A 27,546-nucleotide genomic window follows, 5' to 3' on the forward strand; every position below is an offset into this window, starting at 1 on the left:
CAGTGGGTGGGGCAGAGAGAATTAGAGGGGCTGGGGAGGGAATCAGAGGCAACATTTCCCCCTAGAGTTGGGTCCAGAGTTCCTAATCCCAGCCACCAGTGAAAGTGTTAGTCATTCAGTTGTGTCCAACTCTTTGCGACCCCATGGACTACAGCCCGCCAGGCTCCTCTGTCTGTGGGATTCTCCAGGCAAAAATACTGGAGTGGATTGCCATTCCCTTCTCCAGGGGATCTTCCTGATCCAAGAATCAAACCCAGCTCCTCTGCACTAAGAATCTTCAAATTCTTAACCATTTAAGCCACCAGCAAAGTTCCAATCCCAGCCTTCAAGCCCCTTGCAATTATCCCTCTGAGGCTGTGACCACCCCCCACCCCTGGAGTCATGGACCCCAGAGAGAGGCCACAGGGCAGGGAGACATACCATGTGCCCCAGAGCAGACCTCAGACTGAGGACCTAAATGTGGTTCTTTGATAACAAACATTCCTCCATCCCACATCCTGTAAGGATGTTCACAGATGTTCAACCAGGTTTAAAACACTTTTCCCTCTTAAGTCATCAGATCTTGAAACCAGTGAGAAACCTCCTCCACCTTCAAAAAGGCCCAGCTTCTGGGGTCCTTACTCTGGAGGGGCCAGGGAGGAACAGTAGCAGCCGCTGGCCAGAGAGACAGACAGGTGGACAGGCAGATAAGAGGCAGTCGACAGAAAAAGGCATTCCCGCCACAGTGTCCAGGCAAAGGGGCGTGAGGGGCTGGCAGGGCAGGAGAGATGGGAGGGTCGTCAGCTCCTAGAATGTCAGCAGGACCGCAGACACCCTGGGTTCCCAGAAGAAGGTCAGAGAGAGGGTGCCCACACCTGGGTGAGGAACAGAGCAATGGGTCTCAAAGGTAGAAGGCTTGGCATTCCCAGTTCCCACGTGACATCCCTCCCTCCTCACGGAGCTCCCCTGTGACATCCACATGAGGGTTGCTATCTGCACACACACACCCCCATACATGCAAGTGCACACATCTCCACCCCCTCCCCACCATGGAAGGCTGAAGAAGCAGGAGACCCTCTTTGCCCGAGCTGGTCAGCAGCCTCACCGAGTTGCAAACCCAGTTCTGAGGCTCGTTCCTCTCTTCACAGCAGCACCCTGGGCATGGGGCACCCAGCAGCTTCATTTCACCCAGAGAGTCCAGGGCTCAGCACTCCCATCAGAACAGGTGGGAACCAGACCCAAGGGTATCTCCTTGGCTCAAGCGCATGGGCTTCCCCCATGGGTGCTCTGGGAGACAGAGTAGCTGCCTGCCATCTGATAACAGCTCAGGAGAAAACCAACCGCAGCTGATACCTCTGGGGCCTGGTCTGAAGCCCCTGAAGACCCAAGGATGAGCCCTGTGTTTGGTGGAAAGGCAGGTGACGGAGGGCTGGCTGGGTCCCTTGACCTTACTGATGACTGCTCTGCTGGAGGCGGGGAGCTTGTCTTGCAGGGAGCACAGTGGACCAGGAGCTTGGTGAGTCCCTGCTGGCCCCCAGGGCACCCCTCCCTGCAGCCTCAGACCCACAGGCTGGGAAAGAGATGAACAAGCTGGACAGGAGCGTGAGGCTGGGAGGACACGGTGTGTCAGTCCAGGAGAAAGGGCCTCACAGAGGGACATGGGACTAGAGGGATTTCTGAGACCCCTGCACCGGTTCCAACGCTCCAGGAGCCCAGACCCCGTGTTCCTGCCTCCAAGCAGCCATGTGACCTTGAGGACTTGACTTCACCCTATTTGGGGGACTTTGCTTTCCCCATCTATAAACTGAGGTGTGATGGGGGTGTGGGGAAAGTTGGGCGTCCATGACCTTTACATCCTGCTGCTTCAGTGAACACTCGCAGGTGACCCCTAGATTGCAACTTAAGTGGTTCCTGAATGAGGACTGGACCCCAAGGCCATCTCGGTGGATTGTGTGTGTGGTGGGATGTGCGGGTCAGAGCTGGGTGATGGGCCCCAGGAAGGGCAGCCTTCACCTTCCCAAGCAGTCAGTCCAAGCACACGGGCTTGGGAGTGGGGAGAGCCAGTGATGTCATGGACGCAAGCTCCCAGAATTTCTCTGTGCAGACGAGGAGATGGATGGAACCTGACTGGTGCCCAGGAGAGGTCAGAGGGCATCCTGCCAGGAAAGCTTTCAGAAGGAACACCTTGGGGCATGGCCCGTGGTTTAAAGCAGGAGCCTGTGAACCAAGGTGGGGCCTCAGGGAGAGCCCTGGACTCACAGTCCTGGGTTCAGAGCCTTTGCCTCCAACAGCCTCTCTTCTCCTCGACAACACGAGCTCCAGAATTCTACAGGAAGCATCATTTGACATTTCCAGGCCACTCAAAGGACCCACGCACCTGCTTTTGAAGGGACATATGGTCTGGGAGGCAGGGCACCCCAAGACACACTGCTGCATTGTGGAACCCAGATTCTGCACAAGCCAACGGGCAAGGACAAGTCATGTGCTCACGAGGGGCTGGGCGATCAGGAAGTCTCTTCGGAGAAGGAGGAGGGCTTGCAAGCACTGCCATGTCCCTGTAGGTCTGTGCTGAGGGTCCAGGGCTGCTGTGCCTATGGGACTCAGGCTCCTGGAGCCCCCGGAGCCCAGGACTCAGTGCCTTGCCTGTATCTTTAAAGGGAGCATCTTCCAGGCAGCTGGCGTGACATTGGCTCCCTGACGCATGTGCCAGAGACGCTGATTCCAGCTGATGCTCTGGGCTCCCCTTGCGCAGTGAGAGGAAGGGTATTCTAGATTTAGAAATGATGATATTTTTCCCCATCGTAAATTGTCGGTGTTTCCGTAATTGGCCTCCTGGGAAGTGCAAATTAGCCTGATAATCTCTTTTCCAGAGTTCTCCATCTCAGAGACACTGGTTGGAGGTGTGAGCAGACCCCGATTCTCTGATTTTTCCAACAGGAGAGGCAACATGTGCATGGCGTAGGGGCTGCCCTGGGGGGTGAAGCATCTCCCCTCTGCTCCCACAGGCTGATGCCCGAGGTATGACCTCGGGGGTAGTTCTGTGGTCACCCCACAGAACGCTCCAGGGAGGGCCAGTCCAGCTCCAGAGAGGTCGCTTCCAGGGTCAGCACACTTGGCACACTGGGTCACTCTGAGCCATGACTCTCCAGTCACATGCAGCAGGGTCTTCTGGGTGTCTTCTTGTCAGAGTCCCGATTCTTCCCCTTTGGAGGCTCTGAGTCTCCATGTGGAACGGGGCAGAAGTGGGGTAAGAGGGGCCCCCAGATTTGGAATCTGAAAAGGCTCAGCCATAAGAACGGGGTGCCTGCAGCCTACAGGAAAGAACCATCCATAGGAGGAAAATTGGAAAGAAGGGCCCATTTAGGTTATCCTAGAAGAGATCTCGGAGTCTCCCAAAGCAGTTTTCTGGGGCAGGAAAGTTTATCTCCGAGGGCCAGCTTGTAAGGCCAAGGGATCTTATACAGGGGTCAAGGGTGGTCTGGACAGAGTACTGGGCTTGGAAGAAATCTTGGGTGGCTTCGTTCAAATCTTTCATTTTTTTCAGGTGAGGAAAACTGCAGCACAAAGAAGAAATACCTCTGGAGTCACATGGCCAGTGGCAGAGCTGGGGTAAAGGTCTAGGATTTTTGATGTCCCCCTGGACCTCAGCAGACTGCCCTGCCTATGCCAACACAACTCCGTGTTGCTAGGGAGACAGTGGGCTGGAACAGCAAGGGTGCATGGGGGGGCCAATGTGAGCACCAACCAGCTGATGAGAATGAGGACCAGCCTCTGGACTTCTCTGGGCCTGCCTCAGAGTCCTGGTCCATGTATTGGGCTGAAAGCAGTGCTTGCCTTTCAGGGTTCTTGGGAAGACAGATGGAAACGATAACTATTAGGTAGGGATGCAAATTGATGCAGCCACTGTGGAGAACAGTATGGAAGGGCCTCAAAAAGCTAAAATAGAACTATCATATGATCTGGCAATCCCACTCCTGGGCATAAACCCTCAGAAAACCATAATGCAAAAAGGCACATGTATCCCAGTGTTCATCACAGCACTCTCTACAATAGCCAGGACATGGAAGCAACCTAGATGTCCACCAACAGATGAATGGATAAAGAATATTCCCCACCATAAAAAGGAATGAAATTGGGTCATTTGTAGAGATGTGGATGGATCTGGAGTCGGTCACACAGAGTGAAGTAAGTCAGAAAGAGAAAAACAAATATCACATATTAATACATATATATGGAATCTAGAAAACAGGTACTGATGAACCTACTTTGGGGGCAGGAATAGAGAGGCAGAAATAGAGAACAGACGCGTGGGCACAGAAAGGGAAGGGGAGGGTGGGACGAATTGGGAGAGCAGCCTTGACGTATAGACACGACCATGGGTAAAACAGACAGCTAGAGGGAAGCTGCTCTATAACACAGCGAGCTCAGCCTGGTGCCCCGTGATGACCTAGCGGTGGGATGGTGGGGGTGGGAGGGAGGCTCAAGAGGAAGGGCTGTGTGTGTACATACAGCTGATTCACTTTGTCATCCAGCAGAAACTAATACAACATTGTTCTTGCATGGAAAATTCCATGGACCAAGAAGCCTGTTGGGCTACAGTCCATGGGGTCACAGAGTCACACACCACTGATCAACTAACACTTTTCACTTCACTTTCTTATCAGCAAGGTTAAGTGGCATATAGAAGACACTCCATGGATTCATTTATTTTTTTGGCTTGAGTGACCGTATTTGGGAGAAGCTAAAAGGTCGATAATGCCCTTGGGTTCTACTACATATCGCAAGGCAAGGAGCAACTCTGGGAGAAGGGGCCAAGGCCTCTACCTAAATAGATTTGTGCTCAGTCACTCAGTCGTGTCTGACTCATTGCAACCCCATGGACTGACTGTAGCCTGACAGGCTCCTCTGTCCATGGGAATTCCCAGGCAAGAATACTGGAGTAGGTTGCCATTTCTGATTCCAAAGGGTCTTCCTGACCCAGAGATGGAACCCATGCATCTCCTGCATTGGCAAGTGGATTCTCTACCATGGAGCCACGCGGGAAGCCCACCTAAACACAGAATTACCCAGATAGCGACGGGAGCAGACAAAGACCTGATCAGCTAGTAGCTGAGCTTAAAAAGCATCCACAATGGACTCCAGCTATTACCAGCAGGCCTGGGATGCAGGATGGGGACAGCTGACAGGTAAAAGAAGCCACCAGAACACTGTCCTGTGCCCTGCCTATCTACACAAGTGCATGCACACACACACACACACACACAGAGAAAGTGGGGAAGGCATGATTCAAGAGAGTCGGGCTCAGAAAGGGGACAAAGGGCCAGCAGTCCATCTGTGCTAACTTCAGGTCCCCTTCAGGCCAGACGTAGGAAGCATTTGTGGTTGCATCCTCATGGAGCACTGGGCAGACATGGTCCTCACCTACCAGCCTAGCCCATAGCCCTTCCCACAGGGCTCCAAGTCCCTACTTGGGCCCCCTTCTCACAGCCACCCATTCCCAGAGGTGGGCTAGGGTCCAGCCTCGGGCAGAAAACTCACCCACAGTGGCTGCCGAGCCTGGGGAGAACCTGCCATCGCAGAACCGGCCCAAGAAAGACGTCTTCCCCACGGAGGAGTTGCCCACGAACACGATCTTGAAGAGCCGGTCTGGGGTGGACAGGGAGCCTTCCTTCTGCGGAAGGCAGACAGTTGGGTCAACCACTGGGACAGTCACCAGTCCCCGCACCTGCCACCCCCACCCCTCACTGTCCTTATGGCGTCCAGGGAGAGACCAGCAACCAGCGAGGGAGGCTGCTCCAGCTCCGGCCTCGGATGCAAGAAGCTTCGGGTTCAGGGCACCGGGGCTCCTTCCAACGTCAGATGTGGGAAGAGAGACATGCATTCCAGCACCACTGATGCCCGTGTGCTGGGCCACAGACCCTGTGCTGGGCTGGGTTTGTGGCGGAGGGAAGGAGGCCGTGTGTACAGAGTCACAGCATGACGTTCCAAGTGTCCAGGGAGCACGGTCAGGGGGTCAAGGGTCTCGGGGTGCAGGGTGCTTTGGCCTGGGCTTTAAGGAGGAGGTGGAGGTTTTCTGTGCGGAGTGATTAGGAAGGACAAGGTGGGGTGTCGGCAGGGAGATGGAGAGCTAGAAAAAGAAGGCTTATCTATATCCTGGGGGCTGAATCATCCCAGGCTGGGGTCGGGCCTCTTATTTCAGCCCCATCACTGGAAGCTTAGACTGGATGGAGGATGAGCCTGCCTTCTTGCACGCTGCCCTGCCATCCCATCTCATCAACTTCATCTAGGGGCCCTGTCTGCCCTTGAAATAAAAGAAGAAAAAAGAAACCCACACTCATTAAAAAAAAAAAAGCTTTAAAAATTAAAAGTGATAAATACTAATTTTAAAAATTAGAAAACTTAGTAGAGAGGAAAATAATTATTCATCATTTATCCCACCACCCTGAAATGGCCACTGTTTCTATTTTGATGCATTTGTTTCAGGGTTTTTTCTATATAGATGAGGCAATAGGTGATTTTTGAGAGCGATTTGAGATATTATATGTAATTTACTTAATTACACATAAATTTAAATTTATATGTAATTTTCTATTTTTAATATATTATTAAATTATGAATAGTGCTCTGAATCACCAACGTTTTTTGAAAGTGTGATTTTTAAAAATTATTTAAAATTAATTAATTTTTGGCTGAGCTGGGTCTTCATTGCTGTGAGGGCTTTTCTCTAGTTGTGGCAAGCGGGGGTTGCTCTGTACTTGTGTTGCATGGGCTTCTCACTGCAGTGGCTTCTCTTGATGCAGATCACGGGCTCCAGGGCGCACAGCTTTGGTGATGGCAGCACATGGCTTCAGCAGTTGCAGTTCCCGGGCTCTCGAGCACAGGCTTGGTAGTTATGGCCCATGGGCTTAGTTGTCCCACAGCATTTGGAATCTCTCTGGACCAGGGATCAAACCTGTGTTTCCTTCCTCACTGAGCCACCAGGGAAGTCCTGAAAGTGTGATTTTTAACAGTGCTATAACATTCTGTTAATATAGTTTAATTTATGGCCAACAAAGGTCCGTCTAGTCTAAGCTATGGTTTTTCCAGTAGTCATGTATGGATGTGAGAGTTGGACTATAAAGAAAGCTGAGCACTGAAGAATTGATGCTTTTGAACTGTGGTGTTGGAGAAGACTCTTGAGAGTCCCTTGGACTTCAAGGAGATCCAACCAGTCTATCCTAAAGAGATCAGTCCTGGGTGTTCTTTGGAAGGACTCATTTGAAAAGACCCTGATGCTGGGAAAGATTGAAGGCAGGAGGAGAAAGGGACAACAGAGGATGAGATGGTTGGATGGCATCACCGACTCAATGGACATGAGTTTGAATAAACTCCAGGAGCTGGTGATGGACAGGGAGGCCTGTCGTGCTGCAGTCCATGGGGTCGAAGAGTTGGACACGACTGAGTGACTGAACCAACTGAACTGAACTGAATTTATGGCCTTATTGTTTTTTTTCCAATTGTGGCAAGACAATCTCTGTCAGTAGTGTGGCAAATCCTGAAATGCCAGGCTATGGGGAGAACTTTCCAGAACATGGTCATGCTTTCCCTTCTCTGCCCAGTAAGGGGAGGGACCTGGGGCTGGCCAGCACGTTACTCTGGGATGCTCCAGCCAGTAGGAAATGGACTTGCTCCAGGACATGGGGGATGGCATGGGAAGCCGGGCGAGGACCATTGTGGGTCCTTTCCCCCAAGGGTCATGAAGTCCAGAGAGCCACACAATCATTCAAATCCTGCTCTTAAGCCCTGCCCGGCACTGCTGGCCGAGTGAGCAGGCTCTTTAGAGTCCATTTAGAAGTGGATCTGGGGGAATTAGCTCCTCTCATGGACAAATACTGTAATGGAGCTGCAGCCAGTATTAGCAGTTTCAGAGAAAAGCCATTTACAGCCTTTTGGGGAGAAATCAATTCCATGCCATACTTAGCAGGAAATTCAAGGTCAATTATAGGAATTTAAACTCATCTTTTAAAAAAGAGAAAAGAAACCCATGCTCAGAAACACTATCCCGGCCCCATGTTCTTTATTCCTACACAAGCACCACTCTCTGCCAGCCTGGTGTCTCCATGTGTAATTTGTTTGAGACTAAAGCTCAGTGCAGCCATAGGTGTGGCCCAGGCCCAGGACGATGAGGAACATGGAACCCAGGCTGGAAGGAGATGGCCCAGGCCACAGAGGTGGGGGCTGACCTTGCTCTGCACTCTCCCCAGCCCCGCCCCACCCTAGCAGAGCACTTATTTTGCAGACAGGATACCACCAACACTGTGTCCTTGACTAGATGGACCTTTGTTGGCAAAGTAATGTCTCTGCTTTTTAATATGTTATCTAGGTTGGTCATAACTTTCCTTCCAAGGAGTAAGTGTCTTTTAATTTCATGGCTTCAATCATCATCTGCAGTGATTTTGGAGCCCCCAAAAATAAAGTCTGACACTGTTTCCCCATCTATTTCCCATGAAGTGATGAGACCAGATGCCATGATCTTAGTTTTCTGAATGTTGAGCTTTAAGCCAACTTTTTCACTCTCCTCTTTCACTTTCATCAAGAGGCTTTTTAGTTCCTCTTCACTTTCTGCCATAAGGGTGGTGTCATCTGCATATTTGAGGTTATTGATATTTCTCCCAGCAATCTTGATTCCAGCTTGTGCTTCTTCCAGCCCAGTGTTTCTCATGATGTTCTCTGCATATAAGTTAAATAAGCAAGGTAACAATATACAGCCTTGAGGTACTCCTTTTCCTATTTGGAACCAGTCTGTTGTTTCATGTCCAGTTCTAACTCTTTCTTCCTGACCTGCATATAGGTTTCTCAAGAGGCAGGTCACGTGGCCTGGTATTCCCATCTCTTTCAGAATTTTCCACAGTTTATTGTGATCCACACAGTCAAAGGCTTTGGCATAGTCAATAAAGCAGAAATAGATGTTATTCTGGAACTGTCTTGCTTTTTCAATGAGCCAGTGGATGTTGGCAATGTGATCTCTGGTTCCTCTGCCTTTTCTAAATCCAGCTTGAACATCTGGAAGTTCATGGTTCCTAGCGTGTGAGATGAGTGCAATTGTGCGGTAGTTTGAGAATTCTTCGGGATTGCCTTTCTTAGGGATTGGAATGAAAACTGACCTTTTCCAGTCCTGCGGCCACTGCTGAGTTTTCCAAATTTGCTGGCATATTGAGTGCAGCACTTTCACAGCATCATCTTTTAGGATTTGAAAGAGTTCAACTGGAATTCCATCACCTTCACTAGCTTTGTTCGTAGTGATGCTTTCTAAGGCTCACTTGACTTCACATTCCAGGATGTCTGGCTCTAGATGAATGATCACACCATTGTGATTACCTGGGTCGTGAAGATCTTTTTTGTACAGTTCTTCTGTGTATTCTTGCCACCTCTTCTTAGTATCTTCTGCTTCTGTTAGGTCCATAGCATTTCTGTCCTTTATCGAGCCCATCTTTACATGAAATGTTCCCTTGGTATCTCTAATTTTCTTGAAGAGATCTCTAGTCTTTCCCATTCTGTTGTTTTCCTCTATTTCTTTGCCTTGATCACTGAGGAAGGCTTTCTTATCTCTCCTTGCTATTCTTTGGAACTCTGCATTCAAATGGGAATATCTTTCCTTTTCTCTTTGCTTTTCACTTCTCTTCTTTTCACAGCTATTTGTAAGGCCTCCTCAGACAGCCATTTTGCTTTTTTGCATTTCTTTTCCATGGGGATGGTCTTGCTTCCTGTCTCCTGTACAATGCCATGAACCTCCATCCATAGTTCATCAGGCACTCTGTCTATCAGATCTAGTCCCTTAAATCTATTTCTCACTTTCACTGTATAATCATAAGGGATTTGATTTAGGTCATACCTGAATGGTCTAGTGGTTTTCCCTACTTTCTTCAATTTAAGTCTGAATTTTGCAATAAGGAGGTCATGATCTGAGCCACAGTCAGATCCTGGTCTTGTTTTTGCTGACTATATAGAGCTTCTCCATCTTTTGCTGCAAAGAATATAATCAATCTGATTTCGGTGTTGACCATCTGGTGATGTCCATGTGTAGAGTCTTCTCTTGTGTTGTTGGAAGAGGGTGTTTGCTATGACCAGTGCATTCTCTTGGCAAAATGCTATTATTAGCCTTTGCCCTGCTTCATTCCATATTCCAAGGTCAAATTTGCCTGTTACTTCAGGTGTTTCTTGACTTCCTACTTTTGCATTCCAGTTCCCTATAATGAAAAGGACATCTTTTTTGGGTCTCAGCCACCACGCAGAAGCATGGCCGAGGGGAGCTACCCCTCGCCCAAGGTCAGGGGCGGTGACTGAGAGTTCCAGGCTGCGACGGTGCAGGAACGGCCGAGAGGAGCGACCCTACGTCCAAGGTCAGGAGGGGTGGCTGTGAGGAGACATCCCTCGTCCAAGGTAAGGAGCAGCGGCTGCACTTTGCTGAAGCAGCCGTGAAGAGACACCCCACATCCAAGGTAAGAGAAACCCAAGTAAGACGGTAGGTGTTGCGAGAGGGCATCAGAGGGCAGACAGATGGAAACCACAATCACAGAAAACTAGCCAATCTGATCACAGGACCACAGCCTTGTCTAACTCAATGAAACTAAGCCATGCCACGTGGGGCCACCCAAGACGGACAGGTCATGGTGGACAGGTCTGACAGAATGTGGTCCACTGGAGAAGGCAATGGCAAACCACTTCAGTATTTTTGCCTTGAGAACCCCATGAACAACAGTATGAAAAGGCAAAATGATAGGATACTGAAAGAGGAGCTCCTCAGGTAGGTAGGTGCCCGATATGCTACTGGAGATCAGTGGAGCAATAACTCCAGAAAGAATGAAGGGATGGAGCCAAAGCAAAAACAATACCCAGTTGTGGATGTGACTGGTGATAGAAGCAAGGTCCGATGCTGTAAAGAGCAATATTGCATAGGAACCTGGAATGTTAGGTCAATGAATCAAGGCAAATTGGAAGTGGTCAAACAGGAGATGGCAAGAGTGAATGTCGACATTTTAGGAATCAGCCAACTAAGATGGACTGGAATGGGTGAATTTAACTCAGATGACCATTATATCTACTACTGTGGGCAGGAATCCCTTAGAAGAAATGGAGTAGCCTTCATGGTCAACAAAAGAGTCCGAAATGCAGTACTTGGATGCAATCTCAAAAACAACAGAATGATCTCTGTTCGTTTCCAAGGCAAACCATTAAATATCACGGCAAATGCACTATAACATTCTATTAAATGACTATAGTCTAATTTGTGTCCCTAGTGTTTTTTTTTCCCATTGTTTGCTCTTATACACTTATATTCTTCAATGAAATTTCTGCCTGACTTTAATTATTTCCTTAGGAATGGTTGCTAGAGGTAGAAATGCTGGTTACAGAGGTGGTCATTAAAAGATATTGATTCCTATTCTGAAACTACTTTCCAGAAAGCTGGTTCCAACCGAGGGCTCAGCGGCCTTGGAGGCGACCCTCTGCTGAGGCTGCTGAGCGACTTCCAGCGGATATATTTCCTCTTGGCAGCAGCTTCTGCCGCAGCTAAAGGGCAGCGCGTGTGTGCAGCCCGCGGGCTGGGGGTGGTGGCGGGGAAGGCAGGTGGCGGGGGAGGGGCTGGGCTGCCGTCACTGCAGGGGGTGGGGGTGCGGCCTCGCGCTCTCTGCTCTACTTCCCCATACTCCCAAGGGGGCACCAGGTCTCTGACGCCCCTCACTGGACAATTGCGAGGATCAAAGGCCACCGCAGACAGGATGCTTCATCTCTTCCTTTACCCTGTCTCCCGCGGACCTCATAACACTTCTTCCACCACCATCATGGGGTATTTAAAGCCCCAATTTGTGCCCACTGCCAGCCAGTGTGGCCTGTGCACTTTGGGGGAAGGGCGTGCCGGGGGCGGGGGGAGGGCTCCACCCACCAATCTTTCCGGGTCCCATGGCCCAGGGTCCTTTACAAGCAGGGGTTTGTAGGCATGAGTGTTAATCCAGGCCCAAGAATGATAACCAAGGCCAAGAAGTCCCTGTGCAGGGCCGGGAGAGGGCTGGCTGGCACACAGGCCAATGCACCACTGGACCACTCAGCTCTGAAGGCTGCCATGAGGCACGTGAGCTGTTCTAGAGGGTTCAGTGGTGGGCGCAGGGCTGAGGAGCTGACCCCATGGCTCACAAACCGGGTGAGGAGTTTCATCAGTGATCCAGAGGAGGACGGTCTGTGTGCCTCCTTCTCCCAAGAACTCAGCAGGGAGAGCTGGTAGGGGGCAGCAGTGCGATGGGGGTAGTGGAGGGTCACACTGGCGGGAGGAGCAGGAGGTGAGCTGATTAGGAGCTAAGAGGAGAGGGGTGGGGCACAGACCTCCCCAGCAGGGATGCGCCTGCAGGGAGCTGTCGCAGAATGTACCAGAAGAGGGACCATGTTTAAAGTACATACTATGTGATGTTCAAGGCCCAGCAGAGAGTCCATCTTACTCCATGAAGGCTTTTAAATCTGAATCAGAAAAGAGTGCATAGGGTAGGGAGTGGGGCCAGCAACAGAAGTTGTCAGGAGAGCATCCCCAGGCCCCCAAGTCTTTGTCACGACTCTCATGATGGAGGGGGAGGGTGGTACCCAATGGACACAAACTCAGTGTGTGGTCAGGCTTGCTGCGTCTGACCCCTGAGCTGCCCTGGGCTCACGATCAAGGGACAAGGCACAGGGTGACCTACAAGCCAGCGTGGGAACACTCATACCTCAGACAGGGCTTCTTTTCCCACAGGCTGCCCTCGGGGAGACGTGGGCATGAGTCCCAGAGGTCGGGTACGTCCACTTTGTCCATCCAACCCCTGGCTGGAGGCCTCCTCCTCTTCTGAGCATTTGCTCAGCGGCTGCTGAAAGCCGCCCCCCAGCAGCTGGGGCAGGGGGTCCTCTTCAATGGAGATGATCCTGCGGAGCCGCCGGGTGAGCGGTCCTCCGGGCCCCGGCTCCTCTTCTGTAATGGGGCACCCACTCAGGCCCAGGGAGTTTCTCCGCCTCTGGATGCCAAACACATCCTCCTCCTCCTCGGACTGGCTGTTTGGTGGGGGGACAAAGAGTGGGGACAATATCGTAACATGTATCTGAGCGGAGGCTGGGGGCTGCCCGACGGCTTCCGTGACAGACAGTTGAGGAAGCACACACTTTGGGGGCAGAGAGGAGCTAGGAACGGGAAAAGCAGACTCCGCATGCTTTAGCTCTTTCACGGAATGTCTTTACAATGAAGGTGAAGATGATGATGAAAGTGAAGGTGATGATAAAAGCAAAGAAGAGGATGGAGGTGAAGGTGACGGTGGCTCCAGGTTTTAAGCTAATGACACAGTCCTTGCTCTCAAGGAGCACTTGACTCAGGCGTCTACAGCCATCCTGACATACTACACTGGTCCAGGCTGTGGGAGGTGCCTGAAGGAGAAGGAAAGCTGTGAAGACAGGAGTGTAACAGCCGTGCAAAGAAAGCTCCTGGGTCAACAGCGGGCGGCCTTCGCCCAGGTCGGACACCAGCCCTTCTCAGCCGCATGTCCCCAAGTCAGACGCCAACCCTCCAGGACGGTTTCCCTGCCCGACCGCCCTGCCCACCTCCCTGATAAGCTGGGGCACAAACCAGACCCGCTAGGGAAGCAGCCCTCAGGGAGGCAGGCGAGGGGGTCGCTGCCCTGGGAAGGGGGGCCCCAGCACAGCAGGCATCCACCGGCTTGGGGCTGGCGAGGAAGCCAGGGAGGGCCCTCCACCCGCTTCTTCTCCCTTTCTCCGGAGAGTCAGAAGTGAGCGGCCTCGGACGGTCCGAGCAGCCAGAAGCAGGAGAAGCAGGAGGTGGAGGACTCGGGCGCTGGACGTGGGTCAGTGCGTGGGCTGTGTCCTCGAGGCTTGAGAGCAAAGGCCCCTCGGGGCTCTCCCCCCTCACGCCACTGCGAACAAGTCAGAGGGCGGTTGTATGGGAAGGGACTTGAGTCCAAAATCGAAACACACACACGAGGATTAGAAGAGAAAATGGAGCAGGAAGCGGCAGTGAGGCGACAGGGCGGAAGGACACAGAATATGCCGAATGGAGAATCCCCTTCGCTTTGCTCCCCGGTTTCTAGCATTTCTGGTTCTTAAGGACCGACAGCAGAAAGAAAAAGAAAAAAAAAGTGTATTACTGTTCGTAAGTTATGGACGATTCTGAAAGAGAAATGGGGATACAGCACTTACTCACAAAATGCTGACTTAGTTTCGTCCCCTGATATAAAATAAAAGATTTGTGGGAATTTAAGAATGTTTAGATTTACTGATAAAATCAGTCTTTAACAGAAACTGTCACCTTTTCAACAAATTTCTCTTACATTCTCATGAGCCTACTAAGTGCTCACCCACTTCAGCACACAATTAGTGTTCCCATCTGCTTTCTCTCTGCCTGCACACACATGTGCACATGTGTGAGCATGTGAGCAACATGCATGCACACACACGCACTCACCCAGTCACACACACTCACACACACACTCATCCACTCACACCCACTCACACTCACACACACACTCACACACACACTCACACCCACTCACACACTCACCCACTCACACACACCCTCACACACTCACACACACACTCACCCACTCTCACACACACTCATACACACACCCACTCACACACACCCTCACACACTCACACACACACTCACCCACTCTCACACACACTCATACACACACCCACTCACACACACATACTCTCACACACACGCACTCACCCACTCTCACACACTCACACACTCACCCACTCAGACACACACACACTCACCCACTCACACACACACACACTCACCCACTCACACACACACACACACGCACCCACTCACACCCACACTCACACACTTACACACTCACCCACTCACACCCAGTCACACACACTCACCCACTTACACACTCACCCACTCACACCCAGTAACATACACACTCATACACACACCCACTCACACACAACCCCACTCACACACACGTACTCTCTCTCACACACACACTGTGTACGCACAGGCAGAGCATGGCTTTTTAAAGTCCTTGCACCCAGGAAAGAAATGGCCACTGAAATGATCCTAAAATGAAATGACCCTAAAACAAATTGTTTCTTGGCAAAAGCTTCTCCCTGGGCAATTTTCAAGCACTGTTACACTCTGGAGTCCCATCAGCATAGCATGACTAAGTTCCTCTTTGGTTCTGACACCAGACACAATGTGTGAGTGGCAGAGAACAGGCACCTCTGCCAAAGTCTACAGGAATTCAGAGTTCTCAATATTGATTATTCATCAATTAAAGTCTGTTTCCTCCTCTCAACTGTAGGTTCCTTGAAAGCAGAGGTGGGGTCTATTTTCTTGATCCCTGTAGCCCAGCACACAGCACTGTGTCCCGCACACAGCAGGTACTCGATAATGGATATTAAGGGCAGGACTCATGCCTAATCAATCTTTGGATCTTTGGAGGCTTCCTAGAATTCAAAGAATGACTGGTACGCAGTAGGCAACCAGGCAGTGCTTGTTGAGAGCATATATTCAGTTCCAAGGAACCAAGAGAACAATTACTGCAGGAATTTGGCTCCCATGTTGCATCTTTTTGGCTCCCATGTTGCATCCCATGCTCAGCTGTTTAGAAAAGGAATTGATGATGATCAAATTCAAGATTTTGACAGATCAGTGGATTGACATCCCAGGTCACCTCCACTTTGCATATCTTTTTATTTCCTGGTTGCTGTCCTCAGGTTCTCCCAGATGAGCAAGTTCACACAATCACTCCTGGGTTTTACTCTTGGGGATCTGACTGTCTCTACCTCTCTGTGGCCATCGTGGGCACGGAGCACATGATCCATAGAAGAGAGGGCAGGGGTCTAGCTTGCCGCTCTCCAGGAGCAATGGGCCACTCCTCTGGGGACTCAAGTGCTGCCCAGGAGCAACCAAGCACATTATCCCTGAGTTAATTAACTTTGAATTATTGAGAGGAGTCTGTGAAGTTCAGACCCCATGCTCATCTGCAAAGGAATTAATGATTGGAGATTCCATGAGGTAAGTGAAGTGTTAGTTGCTCAGTCGCATCTGACTCTTTGTGACCTCGTGAACTATAGCCTGCCAGACTCCTCTGTCCATGGAATTCTCTAGGCAATAATATGGGAGTGGGTAGGGATTCACCTCTCCAGGCGATTTTCCCGACCCAGGGATCAAACCCGGGTCTTCTGCATTGCAGGCAGATTCTTTACCATCTGAAACATCAGGGAAGCCCATGGAGATTCCATACTCCACTATAATTACCCTTCAGACTCACACAGTCCTGTGCCTGGAAGACCAGGAACATCCTTCTGCCCGACAGACCGCAGAGCCCTGCCTGGCATTCCCGCCTTCCCCGTTGCTGACCCCTCTTCCTCCCACCCTCTCTGTCCCTGGGCTGATTTGCAGCTGCTCTTCAGCGCCCCCTGCAGGAACACTGCAGGCTGGGGCAGCCCAGGACCAACAACCTGTCCTGGGACTCACCCTGCACCTTGACATCAGAACAAGAAGGCACATGTCCTTCAGGATTCAACGGGCGTGCACGTGGCTGACCCCAGGCTTCCCGCCAGGGCCAACTGCACTCAGCATGTGCTCAGAGCCTGCTCCCAACCCTGCAAGGCCAAGGAACAGATAGCAGGGAAGCAAAGTGGGATGGCTTACCTTCTGAGCATCCCTGTGCTGTCCACGTATTTGCCGATCACAGAGCCAGATCGCTGCTTACAGCTTGCCTTGGAAGCAGCTGTGTTTGCCCTGGCCGCCTTGTCTTTCTGGAGAAACACAGAATGCCCTCAGATCCTCGCCTGTTGATTCATCCCAGTGTTTGAGCAGATAAGGGCTCAATTTCCCCACCTCATAGATCAGGCTTGAAATAAAACTCTAAAGGAAGCAAGGGATGGCCTGGGCTCCTTGCTAACCTTTACCCACTTTCCTTTTGCTATCATCTCTCGTTAGAATTCCTTTACCTCCTGTCTAATAATCTAATCGAAGGAACCAGTTTAGAGCCCCGGGATCTAGGAAGTTACCCTTCACAGGAGTAGTGATCATTTGCAAGAGGATAAATCAGTTCAGTTCAGTTCAGTTGCACAGTCGTTGCTGAGCAACGACTCTTTGCAACCTCTTTGCTGACTCTTTGCAACCTCATGCACTGAAGCTCGCCAGGCTCCCCTGTCCATCACCAACTACCGGAACGTGCTCAAACCCATGTCTGTCAAGTCAGTGATGCCATTCAACCATCTCATCCCCTGTCATCCCCTTCTCCTCCTGCCTTCAATCTTTCCCAGCATCAGGGTCTTTTCCAACGGGTCAATTCTTCACATCAGATGGCCAAAGTATTGGAGTTTCAGCTTAAGCATCAGTCCTTCCAATGAATATTCAGGACTAATTTCCTTTAGGATAGACTAGTTGGATCTCCTTGCAGTCCAAGGGACTCTCAAGAGTCTTCCCCAACACTACAGTTCAAAAGCATCAGTTTTTTTGGTGCTCAGCTTCCTTTATAGTCCAACTGTCAAAGCCATACATGACTACAGGAAAAACCATAGCTTTGACTAGATGGACCTTTGTTGGTTAAGTAATGTCTCTGTTTTTAAGGAGCAAGCATCTTTTAATTTCATGGCTGCAGTCACCATCTGCAGTGATTTTGGAACCCCCCCCCCAAAAAAAGGTCTCTCACTGTTTTCATTGTTTCCCCATCTATTTGCCATGAAGTGATGGGACCGATGCCATGATCTTCATTTTTTGAATGTTGAGTTTTAAGCCAGTTTTTTCACTCTCCTCTTTCACTTTCATCAAGAGGCTCTTTAGGTCTTCTTCATTTTCTACCATAAGGGTGGTATAATCTTCGTATCTGAGGTTATTGATATTTCTCCCAGCAATCTTGATTCCAGCTTATGCTTCATCCAGCCCAGCATTTCAAATGATGTACTCTGCATTTGAGTTAATTAAGCAGAGTGACAATATACAGCCTTGACATATTCCTTTCCCAATTTGGAACCAGTCTGTTGTTCCATGTCCAGTTCTAACTGTTGCTTCTTGACCTGCATACAGATTTCTCAGGAGGCAGGTAAGATGGTCTGGTATTCCCATCTCTTGAAGAATTTTCCATAGTTTGTTGTGATCCACACAGTCAAAGGCTTTGGCATAGCAATAAAGCAGATGTTTTTCTGGAGCTCTCTTGCCTTTTCAATGATCCAACGGATGTTGGCAATTTGATCTCTGGTTCCTCTGCCTTTTCGAAATCCAGCTTGAATATCTGGAAGTTCATGGTTCATGTATTGCTGAAGCCTGGCTTGGAGACTTTTGAGCATTACTGTACTAGCGTGTGAGATGAGTGCAATTGTGTGGTAGTTTGAGCATTCTTTGGCATTGCCTTTCTTAGGGATTGGAATGAAAACTGACCTTTTCCAGTCCTGCGGCCACTGCTGAGTTTTCCAAATTTGCTGGCATATTGAGTGCAGCACTTTCACAGCATCATCTTTTAGGATTTGAAGGAGCTCAACTGGAATTCCATCACCTCCACTAGCTTTGTTTGTAGTGATGCTTCCTAAGGCCCACTTGACTTCACATTCCAGGATGTCTGGCTCTAGGTGAGTGATTGAACCATCATGGTTATCTGGGTCATGAAGAGCTAAACACAGGATGCACAAAACAGACTGTGCATCTTTTAGTCACACACACTCTTAAGTGGAGCTTCAATCCCTCTTAATTTTCAAAGTCCCAGATGCTGCTGTTGTTCAGTTGCTCAGTCGTGTCCGACTCTTTGTGACCCCATGGACTGTAGCACACTAGGCTTCCCTGTCCTTCACTGTTTCCTGGAGTTTGCTCAAACTCATGCCCATTGAGTTGGTGATGCCATTCAACCATCTCATCCTCTGTCGCCCCTTCTCCTTCTGCCCTCAATCTTTCCCAGCATCAGGGTCTTTTCCAATGAGTCAGCTCTTCACATCAGGTGGAGCTTCAGCTTCAGCATCAGTCCTTCCAATGAATTTTCAGGGTTGATTTTCTTTAGGATTGACTGGTTTGATCTCCTTGCTGTCCAAGGGACTCTCAAGACTGTTCTCCAGCACCACAATTTGAATGCATCAGTTCTTCAGTGCTCAGCCTTCTTTATGGACCAACTCTCACACCGGTACATCACTATTAGAAAAACCATGTGAACTGAAATCACTCAGTCGTGTCCAGCTCTTTGCAACCCCATGGCCTCTATGGCCCATGGAATTCTCCAGGCCAGAATACTGGAGTGGGTAGCCGTTCTCTTCTCCAGGGGATCTTCCCAACCCAGGGATCGAGCCAAGGTCTCCCTCATTGCAGACAGATTCTTTACCAGCTGCGCTACCAGGGAAGCCCTGGAAAAACCATGGGTTTGACTATATGGACCTTTGTCGGCAAAGTGATGTCTCTGCTTTTTAATACACCATCTAGGTCTGTCATATATTTCCTTCCAGACAGGAGGGTCAATTAGCCCAATGCCCTGTCCACAGCTACAAAGCTAGAACAGAGTATTTCAGGTCTTTTGTGGAAGCAGGCTGGGTGAAATAATTTGTAACGTGTCCTCAGTGGAGAGCCTGGTGGAGTTGGGGGCTTGCACCCCCCTCTCCAGGGCTCCCTAACAGATGTCTTCCAGATGAGAGGGACTCAGATCACAGAAGAGTCTCTCATTAATCAGCCAGTCCCATGGTTCCAAGTGATCTTTAATGAGAGAAGGAGGGGTGGCCATGCTCCCAGGGCCCCAGAAGGTATGGCTGTGATTCCAAATTAATCTTTAATTATTATCCAGCATAAACATGATTTTATCCTCTTTTTCCTATTCCCCATGAGGGTTCTCAATTCCATTCCCTTCTCGAAACAGAATGAGTTTGGCAGGGGAAGAGAAGCAAGGTCAAGGGATTAGGGTGACATTTGGTAGGAAGTTTTAAAATAAATTTATTGTTACTTCTAAAACAATTATAACCATTATTACCATCAAACAAACATGTGTAGGCTTAAGCCTTGCTCTGATAGTACACATAGGTGGGCGGCAGAGACGTGTTGCTGCCAGCCAGGGATAGAAGAGAGACGGTTATGTGCAAGGTCCCTAAGGGGTTTGCAGCTACAAACCAGCTTAGACCAAATGAGGGGCAAGCTAGCTGGCAGCTGCTGACTGCATTTAGGGAATTAACAGCTTAGGGGCTAGCACAAGACCTCCTTTTCCAAGAGGTTTTCACACACACACAAAACAATCCCTATACACTACTATGTATAAAATAGCTAGTGGTGTTGGTGGTGTTTAGTCACTTAGTCATGTCTGACTCTGTGCGACCCCATGGACTGTAGTCCACCAGGCTCCTCTGTCCATGAGATTTCCCAGGCAAGAACACTGGAGTGAGTTGCCATTTCCTTCTCCAGGGGATCTTCCCAACCCGGGGATTGAACCCATGTCTCCTGCATTGGCAGGTGGGTTCTTTACCACTGAGCCACCAGGGACGCCCAAAACAGCTAGTATAAACTGCTATATAACACAAGGAGCCCAGCCTCGTGCTCTGTGACCACCCAGAGGAATGGGATGGGGGATGGGAGGGAGGCTCAAGAGGGGGGGAACATACATGTAGTTTTGGCTGATTTGCATTATTTACAGCAGAAACCAACACAACATTATGTCCTCCAACTAAAAGTAAAAAAACAAAAAGCCCTACAAAATGGAAAAAAGGGGAAGAATTCCCTTTCCTCCTGTGATCACTGGGGTCATGGTCCAAGGAGGCCAACAATTTACCCAAGATCACACATGAAATTTACGATGCATAATCCTGATAGAATGTCACATGGATCCATCCTGTCCCCCCCTTTTTCTTCCCTTCAGAGCATTCAACAGCTACTCTCTAAAGGGGAGGGTGATAGGAGACCCTGAAAGCCTAGATTCTGCTTAACGCATTCACAAATGAAAATCTTCATGTAAATAAAGGATTTTTGTGCTATTTGGGAAAGTATATAAGTTTAGAGGAGCAGCAGTCCCCATAGGATTAAAAAATTGTATATAAAATCAACTATGTAAATGATGAAATACACATTTTAATTCACTCTATGACAGTCTAAAATGTAAAATTTTCATCTAGACATCAAAATCTTACTGAAGGAAAAAACAGGACATTTTGCTTTAAAAGTGATGGCGACATTTCAACTCATCGTTTCTACGTTCAAAAAGTGAGGGATCCTCCCGAGTATTCCAGTCTCGTGATGCCAAAAGAAAAGTGTGTCACTTCACAGAAAATTAACACACGGTGACCCTATGGGTCACCTTGAACCTTTACTAACTTTTGAAAAATCTTATGCCACCGTCCTGCCCACACGAAGGTGCAGCCAGACCCCAAGCCTCAGGGCTTTCTTGGACAAGTCCCAGCATGGCCTGGCTGCCACTGGACCCCAGTCCTTGTCTTCCCCCTGCCGTGCGGAGGGGGCGCCGGCCACTTACCTGGAAACGTATGTCCTGTTCATCCCGGAGATGCTTGTTCCTTTCCCTGCAGATGGAAGGGGGAATCTGGTCAAACATGGGGCCTGCGGTCAACAGATCCACAGCACTGGTTTGACGGTCAGGTGGGTGCAGAGGACAGCTGTGCGTGCCAGACCCGGGGAGGGTGTGGAACTGCTTTCCTTAGGGATGGTGGCTAAGGGCAGAGGGTGTTTGTGTTTGAGTCAGGTCAGAGGCAGGGGGACAGAATGGCCTTACTGGCATTGGCCTTAGAGCCACCTGACATCTAGGCTCCCCTCAGCTGGTTGGGGGGCCAGGTGAGGCAGAGAGGCTCCAGGCTGGGACTCTGAACAGACACTGGTGGTGGTTTAGTCACTAAGTCATGTCCGACTCTTGCGACTCCATGAACTGTAACCCGCCAGGCTCTTCTGTCCGTGAGATTCTCCAGGCAAGAATATTGGTGTGGGTTGCCATTTCCTTCTCCAGGGGATCTGCCTGACCCAGAAGTTGAACCCGGGTCTCCTGCATTGCAGGCAGATTCTTTCCCAACTGAGCTATAAGGGAAGCCCTAGTCTCCATTAAAAAGACCCACAAATGTTGGCAGAGCAGTGCCTTGTCAGCCTCCCCTGCTCACTCACACTGTATCTGCCCTTGTAGTTTTTCAAAGTACAAATAGCAAAAAGGGGAAAAGCCCAACCAAACGTGTTCCTGTGCATCTTGTTCTCTGCCTTCACTAAATCCTTCCTGAGAATCCAAACCTCCTCTCACACCGATGAGAACTCAGCCACCTAAGAAAACCTCTTCCACCTTCCTGGGCTTTTGAATCACATCTTAAGTGAAGAAATCTGAGATGCATTCTCTTTGGAGAATTTTTCTATTTGGTGGCATCAAAGATGCCAGACACAGTGATCTTACCTTGCTTTCAAATTTAAAAAAAAAAAACAACTAAAAACCTTAATAAGGTAGTGATTCAAACCTGCTTGCAATTAAAAAAATTAGAACCCAAATTTCATCACCATTTCCCAAGAGGTGTTTTGCGGGCAGCAGGTTAAGTAACTTAGAAACCTCAGAGGCAAAATTGAAAATTCCATCTTTCCCCACACCTGGTTGGGTTTGGTCATTTGGGGGGAGTTTTTTGAGAGTATTCCAAACCAGATCAAACCAGTGAGCTTGAATTTACAGAAAGCTTAATAGGTGAGAAAACTCCTATCTTGCTGCCCTGTTTGTGATTCATTTACTCATTCAACAAACGCTAACAGAATGTGGCAGGATAAAAGGCATGAGCCAGCTAGGGATTCATTTCTGGCTCCGGGAGCAAGTGTCTGCGTCACGCTGGTAAATTACTTCATTTCTCTGATACCCGCTTCCTCTTGGGTGAACTCCTGTATTAACAACCCTCCACCTTCCCAGGTTTGGTTGAGGACAAAGGAGAGTACGTTTGACATGGACAAGATGCTCAATCAGTTCAGTTCTCTCCTACCTCAGCAAGTACCATGCCAGGCACCCAGAAGAATGGGGCAATGCCCGCCTGCAGAGATACAAACTGGAGAGGGGGGCGGGCACCTGTGCAAACGGACCAAACATAGTGGAGAGATGGTGTCAGCCGTCCAGCAGGATGCTGGGGACCAAGGGAATGAGGGGCTTTCTCAGCACACAGGTGAGACTCTGGCGGGGGGTGGGTGGGGAGGGCGCCCTTCTGGGCTCTGGGATGAGCACACACCTCAGGAAATCCAACTGCTTCAGGAGCCCCGACTTCTCCCGCTGTAGACTCTCGGTGACACGGTACACTTCCCTGAGGGGGTACAAGAGGGCAGTGATGAGTGACCGTACCAGGTGGGCACTCCCAGGGCATGAGGTGGTGATGAAGTCAGACCCTGGAGATGGTACCCAGGCTGGTCCTCCGCTGCAGAGCAGGGCCTCCTGCAGGGGCTTACACCAGGAATCAGCGAGTCATCTCAGGCACCTGTTTGGAAGGTGAACTTATCCCCATTTTACAGACATAGATCACAAGACAGGTTCGCTAACTCTCTCCCTGGACAACCCAGGACTGAGCCAGGGTCCTAATTCAGACCCCTGGTCCCAGTGATACTGCTTCATGATGACCGTACTGTCTTCTCGGGCTTCCAGTGGTCCTGCCCCGCCCAGAGGTCAGGGAAGCAGAATCAACTCTCTTCTCCAGCCCAGTCTCGGAGGGTGGGAGCAGAGCTAGTGCTTCCCCAGCACCCCCACCTCCACCATGCTGGCTTAGTTTATTTTCAGGAGCTACTGAAGAACCACTTTCCCTTCTCCACCTTCCCCCAACAGTCTCCAATCTGTTCCCGAAGAGCTGGAATTTCCACTGTTGCGCATTCATTTCTTTGACTAAAAATTTCCATCTTTAGCTACAAAGCAGAGATTTAATGTATCAGTCAACTCCATCATTTATATCACAATGTGAGTGTGTCAATAGAGGATCTGGGGGAAGGAAAGAGAGAGGCTGAGAGATACACTGGGGTGGCTGGAGGGCAACTTAGGCTGCGATGTGGGGCTCTGTGTGCTGGGTTTGCCTTTGTGTTCTCACTGCAGTGTCTGGCTTGAAAGCTGCAGTTAGCAAACAGCAGTGGGAAGAAAGGAGAGAGGGCAAAAGGAGGGGCGGGAGGGAAGAGGGCAGGGAGGGAGTGAGGGAGGGAGGGTGGAAAAGAGATGGAAGGGAGGAGGGAGTGGAGTGGTGGCGAGGAATTCAGTCTGTCTCAGAAAGGGAAAGAATAGAGAATGGGGTGATGCTGAAAAATAAACCTTGCTTAACTGCGCAAGTCTGCCTCCATCCTTCCCTCTGGGCTCTGCCCTGCGGTTCAGAGACTTTAAATCTCCCCCAGGCTTACGGCAAAGGGTCCAAGGTTCCACATTTTCAAGCCACAGCCTGGTTTTAGAGCAGGAAGCACCTTGCACCCGAAAAAGGCATCGCTGCCATGGGCTGCCTGGAGGGTGCACAGACCGCGCTGGGCAAGGACTGCCCCCCGACCACCCCGCCCATGTCACTACTGAGCTTGCTGGGGCCCCAGGACGCGCCCGCCAAGCTTGCAATCTCCTGATTCCTTCCGCTGTATCTGTGGGTTTTTCCCCTTTATAGAATAATTAGGAAGTCAATTTGCAACAGTAACAAACTGCCTCAAATTCTAAGTTCACCTCAGACAATCCTAATTAAGCAACAGAACTTTTCTGGCTCCTGCAGAGCTGCGAACTCCCAACATTTTATTACCAATTATATTTAATTTCAACTTGAGGGAAAACAATGTCTCTCCCATTATCCACGCTGGATCCCTAAGCCCCAGCCCGGGACTCTGCTCACCGACCAGACCGGCACTACGTGAGCATACCTGCCAGCTTGCTCCTTGGTTCCTTTGGAGCCAAGGTTGCCTCCGGCTGGCTTTGGGGCTCCCCAGCCCCCACCCTGCGTCCTGCTTCTTCCTGGGAGCAGATGGCTTTCCCTGCTGAGGACAGTCACTCAGTGGAGACCTAAGGGCTGGGGTCTCACAGTGTTTGTGCAAGTGTGAGTGTGTGCGTGCTCAGTCGTGCCTGACTCTGTGCGACCCCATGGACTGTAGCCCACCAGGTTCCTCTGTCCATGGAATCCTCCAGGCAAGAATACTGGAGTGAGTTGCTATGCCCTCCTTTAGGGGATCTTACCGGCCCAGGGATCAAACCTGTGTCTCCTGTTTCTCCTGCAATGGCAGGCAGGTCCTTTACTGCTGAGCCACCTGGGAAACTCCGCAGCATTTGATGGAGGGGCCAGGTCCTCCACAATGAAGAGGACCTCATTCCAGCCCTCCTCTGGCCCTGCTGACACAGCACCAGGAGACCCTGGCACCGTGACAACACACACATACACACACCCGTACGTGGTTGTATCAGTGCACACATGCGGCTGTTTGTCTAGTAGACATACAGATATCTGACTATCTAAACATTCACGCACACACACACACACACACACACATATATTCAGATAGATTTTGGGGGTCTTAACAAAAAGAAAAGCATTTCTGCAACAAAAGAAGAAAAGAAACTTAGATATTTAACAAAATGCCCCTGAACGTCCTTCGACCTAGACATTCAACAAGTTTGTGCCTGGCTGACGGGGGAAGGGTAAAGCACAGAGCTTGCCATTTCATGGAAGCGGCTGGGGAGAGGTTTACCGCTGCCTGGAGGGAAGGGCTGTCGGCCTGGTTTTTATCAGAAAGAAATATGGAGCATTCTCCAAAGGATCCGTCAAGTGAAAAAGGCAGGCTGATGTAGAGCAGTGCACTGGCGCTCTGTGTGTGTGTGTGTGTGTGTGTGAGCTCATTGTGACCCCATGGACTGTAACCCGCCAGGCTCCTCTGTCCGTGGGATTCTCCAGGCAAGAATCCTGGAGTGGGTTGCATGCCCTCCTCCAGGAGATCTTCCCCACCCAGGGATTGAGCCTGCGTCTCTTATGTCTCCTGCACTGGCAGGTGGGTTCTTTACCCCTAGCGCCGCCTGGAAGTGTCTGTGAGTGTGTGCATACACCCTGGAAAGATCCACAAGAAGCCACAACTCGTGGCCTCCTACTCACAGGAGGCCAGGAGTCAGGGGGTAGGGCTGCAAACCACTTTGAATTTTGTGCCTTCTCATAAACCACTGCCTCAGATACAAATTGATTAACAAAATAGACAGGGATGCTGCTTTTCAGCTGACCTTCATCTCTCCTCTGACTGTTCTTCTTCATCTCTTTTTAAAATCTAGTCGACCTTCCTTGGGCATCTTCAGAGAACAGGAAGACTCATTTTCCCATCCTGAGATCCAGTTGACACGTGACGGGGCCTGAGGATCTAGAGGCCGCCTCTCCCCGCTTCTCGCTGCTCTGGAGAATCACCCAGCAGTCAGACATCTCTGGGGATGCTCAGGGTGGAATGATGAGACTCTGACCTTGCTTTCTGGCACTGTGTAGCTGTGTGACTGCAGGTTGCTTGCTATCCCTCTCTGAGCTTCCATTTTCCTTTTGTGAAATGGAGAGGTGGCTTCCAGCACAAAGATCCTGTCCGTACTGCTGGTCAGGGGTCCTGCTCTACAGAGGGCACGCTAAGCTTCTCCCCGCCCTTCTCTCCCATCTCCCTGGACAAGACACGCTCTCCTGGGCTCCAGCAGGCTCTCTGGCTGCACGAGCTGCTGCAAGCTTCTTCAAAACAAGCCCTGAAGGTTCTGCACTCATTTATCTCTCCCTCCTAGCCCCTCCTTCCCTCTTTTTCAATTCCCAGACTCCAGAGATTGTGTCTCTGGCTTGCTTGATGAAGATAAGGCTTCAGAAAGATTTTAATCCTCACGCCGTGATTGGTTACCCCGGCTCTGGTGCTTAGCTCTGGTGCTTGCTTCTACCTGCAGGCCTCACGCCTGTGTTCTCGGATGTTTGCTGCTTTTAGGCCTTGACTGAATTTTAAGAGGCCGAATCCTTAATTCTGTTTATAAAGTTAAGCACCTTGTTGACCCGCTCTCAATGGGGAGGAACCGATTTTGCTTGTTTCCAATGAAATACACCATTCCTCCACCCGGCATCCGAGCCTTGGAACGGAAGGGCTGGTTTTGCTTTAAGCCAGTGGCTAGGGAAGACATCTATTTTTCAACCGGAGGGATCTTCCTAGGGTAAAAAAGTCCAAATCCAAACACATGTCCTGCTTCTCACCCTGGATCAGTCCCAAATCATGCAAAACACTACACATGAGCCAGATAATGGAACAATTTGATTTAGGCTAATAGATTCTCAGGTGGCAGAGTGGTAAAGAATATACCTGCCGATACAGGAGACGCAAGAGAATGGGTTCGATCCCTGAATCAGGAAGATCCCCTGGAGGAGGGCATGGCAACCCACTCCAGTATTCTTGCCTGGCGAATCCCATGGACAGAGGAGCCTGGCATGCTATAATCCAAAGGGTTGCAAAGAGTCAGACATGACTGAGCACACACACATCCTGCAATGGACCAAGTTTTGCCAGGGGTCAGAGAGAGGCAGGGCTTTATCAGCAAACCATGCCCAGAGATGTGGGGCTGCCCCCATAGAGCCCGCAAAGAGGAAGGCTGGTGGGAAAAAAATGGGCAGAGCTGGGATGCTGCTTCCAGGGCC

General features: G+C 50.1%; 1 protein-coding gene across 4 annotated transcripts in view; it reads right to left on the minus strand.

The window, feature by feature from the left end:
• Window positions 1-27,546, minus strand: part of CRACR2A (calcium release activated channel regulator 2A) — a 153,873-nt gene that overhangs the window by 22,198 nt on the left and 104,129 nt on the right. For all 4 annotated transcript variants that reach the window (XM_043880760.1, XM_043880761.1, XM_043880763.1 and 1 more), the window contains 5 exons: window positions 23,152-23,223; window positions 21,435-21,480; window positions 16,655-16,761; window positions 12,708-13,026; window positions 5,518-5,650 (listed from right to left, as the gene is read on the minus strand). In XM_043880760.1, the coding sequence (XP_043736695.1) occupies window positions 5,518-5,650; window positions 12,708-13,026; window positions 16,655-16,761; window positions 21,435-21,480; window positions 23,152-23,223 (677 nt within the window). The remainder of the gene's footprint in view (window positions 1-5,517; window positions 5,651-12,707; window positions 13,027-16,654; window positions 16,762-21,434; window positions 21,481-23,151; window positions 23,224-27,546) is intronic.

The sequence above is a fragment of the Cervus elaphus genome, chromosome 22 (assembly GCF_910594005.1).
Source record: "Cervus elaphus chromosome 22, mCerEla1.1, whole genome shotgun sequence".
In the NCBI taxonomy this organism is placed as follows: Eukaryota; Metazoa; Chordata; class Mammalia; order Artiodactyla; family Cervidae; genus Cervus; species Cervus elaphus.